Genomic DNA, 14,822 nt, shown 5'->3' on the forward strand with positions numbered 1-14,822 from the left:
AATAAAAATAATATTATAGTATATAGGTATGGGCTAATTTAGGATGTGCACTATTTTAAACAGAAAAAAAAAATATCGAATTTTATAGACTAATAGAAATGCTAATACTGTATGTGGATAGGTACTTACCATTTCATAAAATTCAATTTAATCACAACAAGAAACAGTAAAACAAACCACAATTACACAAAATACAAATCTTTCCAATTATCTGAGTATTTTAATTTTTTGCGTCTTGACCTCAACCCCTAAACGTTTCGAAACAAAATAACTATTCTTTGGATAGGTTTCTGCTGTTATAGCATAGCAAGCAGATTTTGGTAGTTTCAGAAATTCTCTGTAACATGTAGTATTTTTCCTACAGATGGTGGCGAAAGTTTCAGTAATTCCCCTGGCTAAAAGCTATCGCTTCGGTATTTATGATTGTTTATGTATACCATATGCGTTTTAGTGATGATCGAAGAAATGGTGCCCGCCGTCCGGTGCAAGGTGGTCCATAAAGAAATCCCGTACCGACAAAGGGATGATTATTTATGATTTGTTTACTCGAAAAGAATCGTATAATTGCAATCTGTGGCCGAGGTTATTTTATAGGGATTGTGACGTTCGGGAACTTGTTTGGATGTGTAAAAGATGTCTTTGAACGTTTAAAATTGTTGAAAAAATAAAAAAAAAAATTTTCAAAAACCTTTGGTCTTTCGGATTTTCATGCGTTCTATAAGAGATTTTGGCGCCCCTTAAGAGTGGCGCCCGCGTGCGGTGCACGCGTTGAACGCGCGGTTGCGGGGGCCCTGTCGAAACGCGATGAGCTAGCGGAAACGGTAGCCAAGCTAGGATTGACGGCCAGGAAGGTTTTGCTGTGTTTTTGGTGGGATTGGCAGGGAATTATCTACTATGAGCTGCTCCCTTACGGACAACTCTTGACCCGTAACTGTACTGTCAACAATTGGACGGTCTGAAGGTAGCAATCGCCCAGAAACGGCCATTTTGATCCAATAGGAGAGGAATTGTGGTCCATCAGGACAACGCTAGGCCACCCACATCGAAAGTGACTCAAAAGCTCCTGGAGCTTGGTTAGGAGGTTCTTATGTATCCACCTTATAGTCCGGACCTGGCACCAAGTGACTACCATCTGTTCCTGTCCATGGTGACCAATTTTTCTGATGAAAAATTCGCCTTCTCAGAGGCTTGTGAAGATTAACTGTCTCAATTTTTTACCAATAGGGATGATGGAGAGAGGCATAATGATATTACCTTCAAAATGGCAACAAAAAAGAGAACAAAACGGCACATATTTGACCTAAATCGGATCATTGAAACTATGGTAATCAAAACCTTGCTTTTCCTGTAAAAATAATGGTTCTCTTTTAAATACACCTTATATTTTCTTAACCCTACACTTCTCTAATTTTGTTTTTTGTTGAAAAAAATATAATTTCGATTCATAGTATTGAGAGGAAGTATAAAAAAATAATAAAAAAATTCTAGAGTTTTTATTAAGTTTTATTTTTGAAAAACATTAGTTGTATCAAATTTGATACATAATGCATATGAGAATACATTTTCAAGAATTGTGTAAATTAACAAAACAATTATTATTCTTGTTGGGACACAAATGAACACCACATTTTGAACATTTCAAATGAGAGAATGATTTGCAAGAAGGAAATTTAAATCTTTGTCTCCACATATCATAGGTAGGCCAGTGGCCAATAGAATCGGTCCTGACGTCCTTCGGAGGAACATGCGAAAACACTGTGGACTTTTTCTTTTTCGCAACAAGCATATTTTCGACGGAATCCTTGGATGGTCTACCTCGTTTCTTGTTTCCATTTTGTGACTTACAGAATCATTCTGCTATTTCTAGCCGAACATCAACCTGTTTGAGCTCTTGCTTACCAAACCTCTTGTGGAGCAACCATGTATTTACTAAGGTCATGTCGACTAAATGGTAAAAAAGACCAATATGCCATTTCTTAGATCTAATTTTAATTTTATTTCTGCCAATATAACTGTCCATGGCATCAACGCCTCCCATATGAGCATTGTATTCCGGGACTAGGTTTGGACACATACTTTTTTGATTTTCTGTCCCACCTTTTCACTTCTTTTGGAGGCATTTTCCCTTTGAATGTTGAAAGAAAAATAACTGGCTCATTATCTAGCCATACTACAGATGTTATGTCAACTCCATCGATATTGCAGATATATTCATGCGAAGAGTCTCTAGGTTCTTTCATCAACTCTTTTTCAATTCAAATATGCGCTATGTATCAAATTTGATACAACTGAAATTATGTCGAATATAATAATATCACATGGTATAAATGAATGAAATTATGTTATATTTGATATATCTCACCTTTATCCAAGTAAAAACATTTTTTCTCTAATTCTGTGGTTATTCCGTTCATTCTTCCACATCTTGTAGAACAAAATCGTGCGAGAATATATCAGAAACGCACAGTTTTCATGGTTATACAGGGTGGCCATTTGAAAACGAAACAGACGAGATTACAGACGAAATAAAGTTTTTCGATAGAAATGCTCGGACAGGTCGATTTCTGTTTCGAGGGGGACAACTTAAGATGTAGGTTACGGACGCATAGCGCTTCAACCCTTGCTACTACAACCCTCACCCCCAAATTTTGAATAGGGAAGATGGGGTGAGTGATACCTCATTTGAAAGGTATTTTTATACTGATTTCAGCACAGTAATTGTTTTTTCATTTTATGCATTAGTTCTCGAAATATTCATGCGTTAGTTAGTTAGGAAGGAAGCCACAGTCATGGTTGTTTTGAAGCTCAAAATGTCGATTTTTCACAAAACACTACAAGTGCCATGAAAACACCACTTCATTTGCAAATACTTAGTAAAGAATATTTCGAGAACTAATGCATAAAATGAAAAAACAATTACTGTGCTGAAATCAGTATAAAAATACCTTTCAAATGAGGTATCACTCACCCCATCTTCCCTATTCAAAATTTGGGGGTGAGGGTTGTAGTAGCAAGGGTTGAAGCGCTATGCGTCCGTAACCTACATCTTAAGTTGTCCCCCTCGAAACAGAAATCGACCTGTCCGAGCATTTCTATCGAAAAACTTTATTTCGTCTGTAATCTCGTCTGTTTCGTTTTCAAATGGCCACCCTGTATTTTATTATTCTATGTTGGCTCTCCGAACTTTCCGCTACGGCTTTATCTGTCAATTCATCAAATTGCCTTAAAGAAATCAGTTCTGCCAACCAACATTTTTCAATGCAAAAATCACTAAATTATATTTATGGAAATATTTCATTAATTTCAATGAAAATGCAATGAATTAGAGAAAATAATGTATAATACTCGTACAGAAGGCTCATTGTACCACTCGTTCATTCCAAAACTCGCCACTTCGTGGCTCGTTTTTGAATTTTGAGCTCGTGGAAGAATATCAATGCCTTCTGCACTTGTATTATAAATAACTATTATAATGCAACTTTACGAAAATTCGAAGGATAAACAAATCTCAATCACCTCACACTGGATATGATATCAACCTGCTACCATTTTGAAACATAAACATGCCACAGATGGTATTAGCGCGCGGAAATGTATTATGAAACGTATTGAATCTTGAAATAAGGATGTATCAAATATGATACGGTGCGTTATATGTAAGAAATTGCTGAATAAGATAACTTTAAATTAAGTTTATTTGGTTGTATCTGATTTGATACAATAGGCAGTGTAGGGTGAAATAAATCTACATATATTTATAAAATATGTCAAATTGTTTGAACTTGTTTTTGTACTACAGAAATTTTGGAAACTGAATATGATATCTATAATTAACTAAAATCCATTTTTCTATAAAAAAAACACTTAATTCAGTAGATATAGATACCAACAAAAAATTCCGCTATTCTGGTAAACCTATATATACAGGATGTGGCGTAATTAATGGATAATACTGTACTGGCGAATAGGGGAGGTCATGGCCGTCCAGAAAATGTAAAGTTATGTTCAGTAAAAATATCATAGTTTTCGAGATATCGGACAATTTCATTTTTTTCTAAAAAGTGCACCTCTACTCACTAAATTCATTGCTGGGATCACAAACCTTGTTATTTCTTTGGGCATTGTTTTTTATTTTACTCTCAAATAGCTGTACTATGAGATGAACTACCAAATTCCTACCATCTTGCTTAATTAAGAGAAAAAAAGTGTGATAATGTTTGCACTTTTTAGAAAAAAATGAAATTGTCCGATATCTCGAAAACTATGATATTTTTACTGAACATAACTTTAAATTTTCTGGTCGGCCATGACCTCCCCTATTCACCAGTACAGGATTATCCATTAATTACGCCACACCCTGTATATATGAGCCGTGACTTTCTATGGCCCCCCTCAAACATCACCTAGATCCGCCTCCGACCGGAATGGATATGTAAACATTGTAAACACACTATAGATATGATTTGAATGGCTTTTATTGTTTCTCCAGTGTAAAGAGCGCAATAACAAAATAAAATAAGAGAAAGTGTACATATTTTTTGTTTTATTTATTCGTTAATCTAAGTGAATTCTGATCTTTTATTATATATAGCTGATTTCAGTGATCGAGTGATGGTCAAAACATAAGGGAGGTAATATCAAGTAACGGTGACTTTGTTTGGTTTTCAATGAAAAATAAATATTCATAATTTTCATAAGACGATACAAAAATTTGTGGAAGAGTTACTAGTTTCTATATCCTCTATGTCGTATCTGGTTCAGCGTACAACGAGTCAGAATCGTGCTTTTTCAAAAAACCATTTACGAAAAATTAATTTGGTTAAGCGGTAGCGAAATACAAAACAAACTTTTCTGTAGATACCTACTGCCTTCTACTTTGCAATCAAAAGACCCTTTCGTTTAGACTAAATTCGTTAACTTGAAGAAAGTTCATCGCGCTTTGGGTGAACAAAGAACATATTTATTCGGTTATAAAATTTAAATTATAGGGGAACCAAAATATTGTGAACACTTTGTACAATGCTCATAGCGAATTTATAAACAGCTTTAATGATAAGGTTAAGATTAAAAATCGTTAATTGATTAAGTATTTGGAGAACATGATCCTTTTCCTATTGACACAAAGAACTAGCATTTAGGGAACACAATAAGAGTGTTAATTCGGACAATCAGGGAAATTCTTATGAGCTATATTTTACCATCTTTTTAAAATAAAACAAAGAATTTTTTCTTAATATTTTTTTGACTAACGCTAAACTTGCATATTGGATTATAAATAACTATATAAAAATATATCATAATATAATGAATATAATATAAATCTCAATTTCATCACACTCATAAAAAAATTCAAATTGGTAAATGTGTACAGCGAAGCACTGATCCTGGACATATTTTGAGCTGAAAAAAAGAAAGAATTAGAAAAAAACAATTATTTTTAACATTTATTTTCATTTAAAGATGTTAATGAACGAAATTGGATTATTTTCATTGTTAAATAAGATAGGCCAACAAAATTTTAGAAAAGTTTGGCACCGGAAATCCAACACTCATTTTATTGATTTTAATGTGTTGATTTCAAAAATACGAATTAACATTAACTAACCATTTACCTAATCACATCAACATCGATTCGCTGTTTTATTTCTTGATACTGAAATGATGAACTTCCTCCATAAACAGCAGAGAAGGTATAATTCGGTCAGCAACAACAGAAAGGAATGCCGACAAATTTAATTAACATCATAAACCATCAAAGGTACCGCATTATGAATTATACTCATATACATATCTAAATGTCGCGTAATCCCCTCATAGTGCTGTTTACGAGTTATTGACGCTAAAAAAACACATGCACTGATCAGGCTTGTCGTGGTTGGTTTATTTGCTAAACGTTGACGAATTTCATTGCCACTTGGAGCAGCTTCTAGGTTATTTTATTTTCAATTCTCCAATCAGAATATTGATTTCTCAGAATGGAATGCAAAATATACGAGAAACGATTCCATTTCGCCATTTTCAACTTTTCCTACTTAAGAAATAAATAATAAGTTTCATTATTTCATACCACATTTCCATTATATATTATATAATTTATCATTTTTTTATATCAAATCAACTAGTGTTGGGCGTGGGCGCATTCGAATTTAAAATAAAAATTCATACGCATAATCCGATTGTTTCACTCGATAATCTTGAAGAAAAAAAACAAAATGTTCGGACTTTTTACCAAGTCAAAACTGAGCAGAAGAACCTGAAACCACAGGGCCCGCTCAAGAGGGGCGGAATATAATAGAGGGCGGCATTATCTATTTTTTCCGAGAAATCTGGATTCCTGGAGGAATTAATTTTTTTTTATTTCAACAAATGATTTTAAATTCACTTACCTTGAACATCTTTGCATTGAGAATTTCCACAACGTCTATTCGAATTAAAAATAACGGTTCATTTGCTTCATCCTATTTGTAGTTCACATTTACATGATTTTTGAGTCAATTATATACAATGCCGCTGAAAAAAATACCTTCATCTTAAGATACAACACCTGAAATCCCAAAATTTGCGTACTTGGTTAAATAAGAAATGCAGTATTCTTAACAACCTGTAAGATGTAGTTTGTAAGCGTAATTTCTTCTTCAAAAAATATTGAAGAAGGTATTTTACCAGATGTAACATCAAAAATATAATTTTCATAGTCTGGGCTTCTGCTAATGATTATTTACTAGAACTGAATATTGATCATTGTCCTAGAGTAACTATAGTTTGAGTAATATATTGTGTGAATTTTTGAAAGAAATTATATTAAAGTTGAATTTCAAAATCAATAATTCCGGATACAAATCCAACTGCAAATATTCAATTTCTAATTTTTTTTAATGATATAATTAATTGACATATATTCAAATATGCCATTTTCAACAGAAAGAAGTAAAGCATAGTATAAAATTCACATAGCTTTTTGTAGACAATAAAAAACTCCCCAAAAAGCTTAAATTTGGAAAAGACAAATAAAAAGTCTTTAATTTTGGTACATTTTTTTTATAATAATTATAAAACAAGTACTTCTGATAATAAAATAGAACAAAATATTTTTTTCATGGATTGTCATAACTTTTTAAAGATGTACTCTAATTCTTGGGGGTATTCCCTCTAACTCAATGCAACCCAAGTACATAACACATATGTATATAACATACTCCTTTTTTTTTCTTTGAGTAAAAAGTTTTTGTTTTAAATGAATTTAGTTTAGAATGGTTAAAAATTAAAATATGAACAATTAACAGAATTTAGGTGTCTTCCACATAAAAACTACAAAGTTAAAATAATCTGAAGAGGTTTCTACAACCTCAAGTCAAGGAGATTCTTTAATTCATCAAATATTTTTATTTCTTATGCCCTTCTTCTTTTTTGATTTTACAAATTGGAATCCATCTTCAGTATCTGCACCTGCATTTTCAGTATCTGCAGGTGCAGGTTGTTGGAATCCATTTTCAGTATCTGCAGGTGCAGGTTGTTGGAATCCATTTTCAGTATCTGCAGGTGCAGGTTGTTGGAATCCATTTTCAGTATCTGCAGGTGCAGGTTGTTGGAATCCATTTTCAGTATCTGCAGGTGTAGTTTGATAAATAGTTTCATCTGTTGTATCTGTTGTGTTTACTCGATCATTCAAATATAACTCTGGTCTATCTTCATCAATAGGCATACTTCTATTGAGAGGTGCCTGCAAAAATCTTTAGTCATTTCAAATATAAAGATTAAAGAGCTCTCATAAGCAGAATTTTGTGAAACAGGAAGATAAACTCTAGGATTCTAAGATGAAATAATGAATAAGAGATTAAAAATTATTCAAATCAAAATTTAATGGACTTACCCTGCTAGAGCCTGGACGTTCATTATTGTTGCTAGTAACATTATTACTAATAGCTGGGTTTCGAATGCTATTCATCCTTTTTTGTTCGTTAATTCTAAATTGTCTCTTCACTGCTGGTTGTTCTACAGTAAGACTACGTAAAATATTATTTTGTGCAGCATACTGTTCTCCATCATAGCCTTGATGATTCAACTAAAAGTTAAATTAATTCAATTAACTCAAAATTTCATTTCATTTCATGACACAAAATTTTATAGATATGTTAAATATGAAATCAAGAAGTATACTACCATTTCCTTGTTAACATTCAACACATTGATGAATTATACAAAATAAAACAGGTTTTGCACTAAATGAGTACAGAAAGAGAAACTCTGTGCAGTTTGAATCAGATCGTGGAACCACCCACAATTTTGAAGAAAAAATTCGAAGGGATAGCTAAATTCGCAGTGGATGGATATTTGAAGTCAATGGGCTAAGTTAGTAACTCTAAGAAAGAACTTATTTGCCACCATATTGCTGCGGTCTCAGACAGAGTTTCCAATAAAAAATTATTCTTTATGATACCAAACGCTTTTTCCAATCTAGTACAATAGCTGCCAATTTGGAGTAGAAAATTGAAAGTCGTTTGGGGAACTCAAGGTCATATATATATACCTTTGCTCAATAAAAACATTGGAACAATCTAAATTCCAACAAATGGTTAACTTCTAATCAAACTAACGGTAAATTGAAATCAAAATTATCAACATTAGGAAATTACATCAATATTGAATTTAATCAAGTAAAACAAATTTATACTTTTGGATATGATATCTATCATATATTTAAAAAACAATCAGTATAATCTGAATCTATGTTAACCACAACAGAAAAAAAAATAAAAACAACAAATAAAATGAAAAATATTTAGCTACTTACTTCTTCCTCTTCCCAAACTTCATCAATGGGGGCCTCCAAATCTCTTATGGAGGGGAAATCCATCACATCTTCGCTGTCAACGTAATTTTCTGTTGCTTCTTGAATTATTCTATCCGGACAGACTTCATGATGATACTGAAAAAAATAAGTACCAGTACTTTAACGACACATAACAAGAGAGAAAACTTTTACTTTCTTTGAAAAGTAGTGTTAGCTCATAAAACAATAATAAAATAACATGGACTCACATTCAATTCTAGTTTGGGAATCCTGTGATCATGATTATAATCACATATTGAATATCCGATATCAGGGAAATTTTTTCGACATTTAACAAGATGTGTGTTGAATCTTGGTCTCAGCATAACATGGTTATTATCATAAGGACATGTGTCCATCTTATTAGGACTGGAAAAATTTATATCATCAATGATAGTAAGTTATATGTATATGTCTGCATATAATAAGAGCAATTGAAAGTGAATAGTTAAGATTTTCGTTAACTAAAAACAAACTCATTGAAATTGGAAACTGAAGAAAATTGAACATTCAAAATATCATTCATCAATTGAGAAAAGATATCACAGGTTCAGGACTTCATTTGATACAACGATAATTATTTACTTTAATTCAAAACCTTAACCAAATAAAATTGCATCCTATCTAGTTGAAGTTGAACAAGTGTTCAAAAAATGTATATTTCACAAAAAATTATATTATATATATAAAATCAGAACTTACTCTACAACCATCGCATTCGCCATGCTGAAGAAAGGATATAAAAAGTCGGTTAAATAATATACAATAACAAAAACGAACAACTGACAACGTACAAAGAGAAAAGACAAATAACCGATGAGTGAGCAAGTTCTCGGTTCTTATAGAACAATATAGGATTTCTTGCGTATTCGTTGTAAAAACATAACTTTTTCTTGCTGCTTATCTACTAATTTTTTCATTGAATTTTTTTCAATCTGTTTTTCAGTTATTCCCAGACACAAAAAAAGGGTTACCAATATGTGCATAGTATATGTCACTGCAAACATTGCAATCCAAATAATTTAATTGGAAAATTGAATAATTCTTCTTTTAAATAACAACAAAAAATAAAAAAACCGTTTATAATTAGCCACATAATGCTATTATATAATAATTCAGTAAAATATTCATTTTAATCTTAAAACTTATTCTATGTCGTAAGAATATTTTTACACCTTCTATGGTTAATGTTTTGAAATGATCAATCATTCATCATTCGACATTCATCGCTAAAGCTAAACCTTGATTAAAATAAATATAAGACTACCTAAAAACCAGAACAAAAAGCCAGTAATCAATATCCTTACAAAAAATTCAGCATTATGTTGGAAACATAAGATTTCCTGAACTGGATTTAACTTGTACCATTCCTTATTGTCAAAGGATTTGGCATTTAATTATGTTAAGGTCATTCAGTTCAACAGATATCTGCGATTAAATTTTTTTCAATTTGAATAATCCAATAAATAACAAGCAATCACGATTAAAAAATGACGTTGATTGAAGGAATAGGTGATGAAGTAATACAATTTTTTATAGGATTATTTTTTATTTTGATTGGTAGGTTTCTAAATATAAAATTTACTTTTATCTGGAGTAATTAATAATATAGTTATTGTCTAATTTTTATTTACAGTGTTTTTAGCATGGTGCACAACAAACACCTCAAACGACGGAAGCTTGAGGACAGTTTTCCTATTAGAACGTCGACGACTAAGAGCTGTCAGAAGGCTGATAACCCATACAGAATCTTCTACAATTGTTGAAGGTAATATTAACATAGTATTGAATTAATTATTCAAAGCTTAGTCATAACTTGAACAAACATCTGAAAATGTCTAGGATAGCCAAGATAAAATTTAATCATTAAGTGTTTTCTAAAAATATTCTAGGTACTTCTGTGGACAATTCTGAAATAAATCAAAGTAATTCTACAATGGAAGAGGAGAAACCAACTAGTACAAGTGCTGATGATGAAAACCAAACATTACAAGGAGAAGAAACCAGGATAGTAGAAGCTATGGATGCTCCTAATAGTATAGAAACTAATGGATTAAGGAGAAGAGTAAATCTTAATTTAAATTCTGGTATGAATATGATTTAAATCTCTACAAAATTAATTCTGAAGCACAAATCAAACAAAATATCTGTCAATTTTTATTTATTTTTATAATTTTTTTCGAATAACCTTGTAGATCTGTCAAACAATTTAACAAGTGATGGTGATAATTCTATAAATACAAGTCAAAATGATACAACCAAAGCTCCTTCAGAGTGTTTAGAACCTAATATCCAAGCAAGTAGTAGTAAGAATGAAGAAGACAAAAAGGGAAGTGAAAAAATATGTGTTAAATTGAAATTTGTAACAGATGAGCTGAGAGTGGTAGATGGTAGTTTAAAAGAAAACATAGGAGACTTCAAGAGGTGAGTATGCATTTCAAATGAACTTATTCAATTATTTTCAGGGAAAAACAATGATATTCCCAGCTTATGGAAATAATATATTATGAATAGGAATCCTGTAATATGCTCAAACTATTCTGGTTTTATAGTTAAAAGTAACAAAATATCAGTGCAACACTAATTTGAACTGATATGAGATTGATGAAACTGCTTGAATTGAAAAATACTCTAAATTTTACACTATGGTTTATTATATTCCATTTTCAAAGCAAAATAACTACGTTTAAAAAACACATATGAACCTTTTTTAAAAGAAAATGTAAAGAGGGTCTTCGAATCAGGGATTGTATTTTATTTAAAATCTGAATTAATATTTCAAACATTCATAACTTTGAAATTGAGCTAAAATTTCAATTTTATTTATAGTTTTCCACATTTTAATTGGAAAAAGTAAATCAATTTGAAAAGTCTGGGCTGATCTCAATTATTTTGTGCTTTTGATGTATTGAAATCAGAATTAACGTTTCATTCCAAAACTCATCATGAATACATTGTAATCTAGACAAATCTAGTTGATCAGAAAATTCAATTATGAATTATGTAAATAGATTTTTCAGATTCTTTTGTACCAGTTTATTTGCAGGCGCCATTTTCAAATAGAACTGGCATCTAACAAAGTCGTCAAGCTTATATTCAATGGTCAAATCTTGCAAAGAGATTCAGACACTTTACAAACTTGTGGCCTTTTCGACAACTGTGTTGTTCACTGTGTCTTTCTTCCTGGCACAAACTCCTCACCGGGAACAACTTCAGGGAATAGAAATAATAGTTTGGTACATTTTGGTGATAACCCAAATTTAAATAACAATAACCAACCAAATGAATGGCATTTGGAAAATTATCTTTTTGCAATTTTATGTTGTTTTTTGGGAGCTGCTTGGTACTTAAGGTGAGTTTTGAGTGTGAATGTATTTATACTAGTGATGGGGAGAATCGTAAAGTTCTCAAGACCATTGAATTGTTCTATATTTTCAGATGTAACTCTCGGTAATAAGGTATCAAGATCGAATTCTGGTACTTTGGGTTTGAAAATTGTAGCAAGTAGTAATATGGCTTTGAGATTGATTCTAGAATTCAAGTCTATATTGACTTTCAGGTTTTGAAAACTGTGCCAGATATTAATTTCATATGTATTTGACTATGTTACTATAGTTCATTTATTATAGCAATGGCAGGAAGTTCAGCGATCAAGGAAAATTTTGTTGCTGGACTATCAAAACAATCATTTTACTGCTTTGAAACAAATTTTGAGTTCTTATATAGTATAGCAGATGAAAATTGAATCGAAAACAACTAAAACCAATTTTTATTATGAATGAAAAAAATATGCACAATCAGAATAAGTAGAGTGCATCCGAATATTATTATTATTATTATTATTATAAAAAGATACTGAGATGAGGCCATATGGCCTATAAATCTCATACAAAAAAGAAAAATAAACACCTTAGGAGATAAATGTAAGAAACAAAACAAAAAACATTCTAAGCAAAAATATGGGTGAGACAGCCAGGTTTCTCGCTTGCTATTTAAGATAGAGCCTTGCGGTTGTCACGTTCCTGTCCTACTTTTTTGTGAAACTCAAGTTGATCTAATTAGATTTTGCATAACTGTTTCCGTTCAAGAGATACAGGGTGATTTTGGAAATTGATACTTTTCGGACCCCTCCTTTATCTCCGAAGTTATTAGAAATATAGCTGAGGTAAAAACTACGTCTGAATCAGAATTCTGCGTAGAATCCAGTGGCGTATTCAAATTTTTTTTCGTGGTATGGTTTTGAAGATTCAACACAAACTTATATTTTTTTAATGGAACACCATGTATATCATTATTTCGTTGAATTAGTTAGTTTTTTCCCTTCAAAATGATGTATGATACTATGTAGGTAGGATGTTCAAAAATGTAAAAAAAACACTAAAACATCAAATAATGACGTTTTTTTGTTAATGGGCAATGGATTTCCCATATAAAAGAAGAATCAATAATAATAACAATAATTCATACCGATGACAGCTAAATCAGATTGATTTTTTCACTCTAATACCTACTTGATAAAACAATGCTCCCAAATGCATAGTAGCCATAATAACAACAAGGATGTTTGTATCATCAATGACCTACTACTTTTAAAAATCAAAAGTAATAATCCTCTTATTGAAACATAGGAAATTCATGGCCCATAAACAAAAAATCATCATTATTTGATGTTTTAGTGTTTTTTTAACATTTTTGAACATCCTACCTACATAGTACCATACATCATTTTGAAGGGAAAGAAATAAGGAATTCATGGAAGTAATGATATACATGGTGTTCCATTAAAAAAATATAGGTTTGTGTTGAATCTTCAAAACCATACCCCGAAAAAAAATTTTGAGTGCGCCACTGGATTCTACGCAAAATTCTGATTCAGACGTAGTTTTTACCTCAGCATTATTTCTAATAACTTCGGAGATAAAGGAGGGGTCCGAAAAGTATCAATTTCCAAAATCACCCTGTATCTCTTGAACGGAAACAGTTATGCAAAATCTGATTAGACCAACTTGAGTTTCACGATAAAGTAGGACAGAAAAACCGCAAGGCTCTATCTTAAATAACAAGCGAGAAACCTGGCTGTCTCACCCAAAATGGGATGCACTGTACATCAGCAACATAGTAAAAGGTTGTCAACACGAATTTTAGGAATTCTGTGTTCATTCTCAAGGTGGATACAGATGGCATCTCGGATTAACCATCTGTTAAGTCATGCCATTACACAAATATACTATACCAGAAAACCATTTTGAGACATTGGGTTGGGAATGCAGTGGGGTCTGTCTTTATGAAAATATTTGGTAATTTTTTTCAAAATTCTAGTTGAATTTTTTATGGTTCTAGTAATGTGATCAACAGGAAATTCTTCATTGAGCTGAAATTTCTACATACAAAATTTCCAACTAAAATGACACCATTTGGAATACATGTTGTCGATTTTGTTTTGATTTTTGAAAGTTGTCGATAAAATTGTGATCGATTCTGCCCATCACTAATTTGTACAAGCTTGCCCAACAAAAACCTGGCAGTTCAAGTGCTAATAGTATACATATGAACATTTTTTGTTGGATTGCTATCTAATTAACAAGGCAGTTCCTCATGTATTTGAATATGATTAATTTTGGTTCAAGGTATGTATATTCTCACCTCTACACAGTTACCGCAACAATAGGGCTTATTCTGATGACAGGAATATTTACAATTATTATGTTTGGTATGCATTTTCCCGAAAATGCTGAGTTAAATCAGCAACGTACAGAGAATATTGAAACACATCAATGATGATATATTTGATTCGTATTTGTTGATATTTATAAGGCTTGTGTATTGATTTTTAAGTTGATCATTTTATCTAGAATAAGAACAGAATATTATGTTATTATTTAATTTTTTATAACTGTTATTTTTACAGTTTATGAAATTCATTAAAGATTTTTGCATTAAAAAAATCTTTGTTACTTACTTGGTTTTATTGGGGAACCAATAAAAGTTCCTT

General features: G+C 31.5%; 2 protein-coding genes across 3 annotated transcripts; one reads left to right on the top strand and one right to left on the bottom strand.

Annotated features, from left to right (window-relative positions):
- Positions 1 to 7,022: 7,022 nt before the first annotated feature.
- LOC123684490 (gametocyte-specific factor 1 homolog) lies at positions 7,023 to 9,787 on the bottom strand. The gene is made up of 5 exons (XM_045623778.1): positions 9,533 to 9,787; positions 9,040 to 9,199; positions 8,792 to 8,926; positions 7,871 to 8,062; positions 7,023 to 7,720 (listed from the first exon to the last, which is right to left on the bottom strand). The coding sequence occupies exons 1-5, from the start codon at positions 9,553 to 9,555 to the stop codon at positions 7,373 to 7,375; spliced, it is 858 nt and encodes a 285-aa protein (XP_045479734.1). The 5' UTR covers positions 9,556 to 9,787; the 3' UTR covers positions 7,023 to 7,372.
- Positions 9,788 to 10,025: 238 nt separating this feature from the next.
- On the top strand, positions 10,026 to 14,784 carry LOC123684472 (transmembrane and ubiquitin-like domain-containing protein 1). 2 transcript variants are annotated; one of them, XM_045623766.1, is made up of 6 exons: positions 10,026 to 10,390; positions 10,476 to 10,598; positions 10,723 to 10,917; positions 11,026 to 11,254; positions 11,877 to 12,182; positions 14,458 to 14,784. In XM_045623766.1, the coding sequence occupies exons 1-6, from the start codon at positions 10,321 to 10,323 to the stop codon at positions 14,606 to 14,608; spliced, it is 1,074 nt and encodes a 357-aa protein (XP_045479722.1). In that variant the 5' UTR covers positions 10,026 to 10,320; the 3' UTR covers positions 14,609 to 14,784. The 2 variants fall into 2 exon arrangements, with proteins under 2 accessions (XP_045479722.1, XP_045479714.1); XM_045623758.1 differs by having other exon boundaries at positions 10,027 to 10,390; positions 10,467 to 10,598.
- The last annotated feature ends 38 nt before the right edge of the window (positions 14,785 to 14,822 follow it).

The sequence above is a fragment of the Harmonia axyridis genome, chromosome 1 (assembly GCF_914767665.1).
Source record: "Harmonia axyridis chromosome 1, icHarAxyr1.1, whole genome shotgun sequence".
NCBI lineage: Eukaryota > Metazoa > Arthropoda > Insecta > Coleoptera > Coccinellidae > Harmonia > Harmonia axyridis.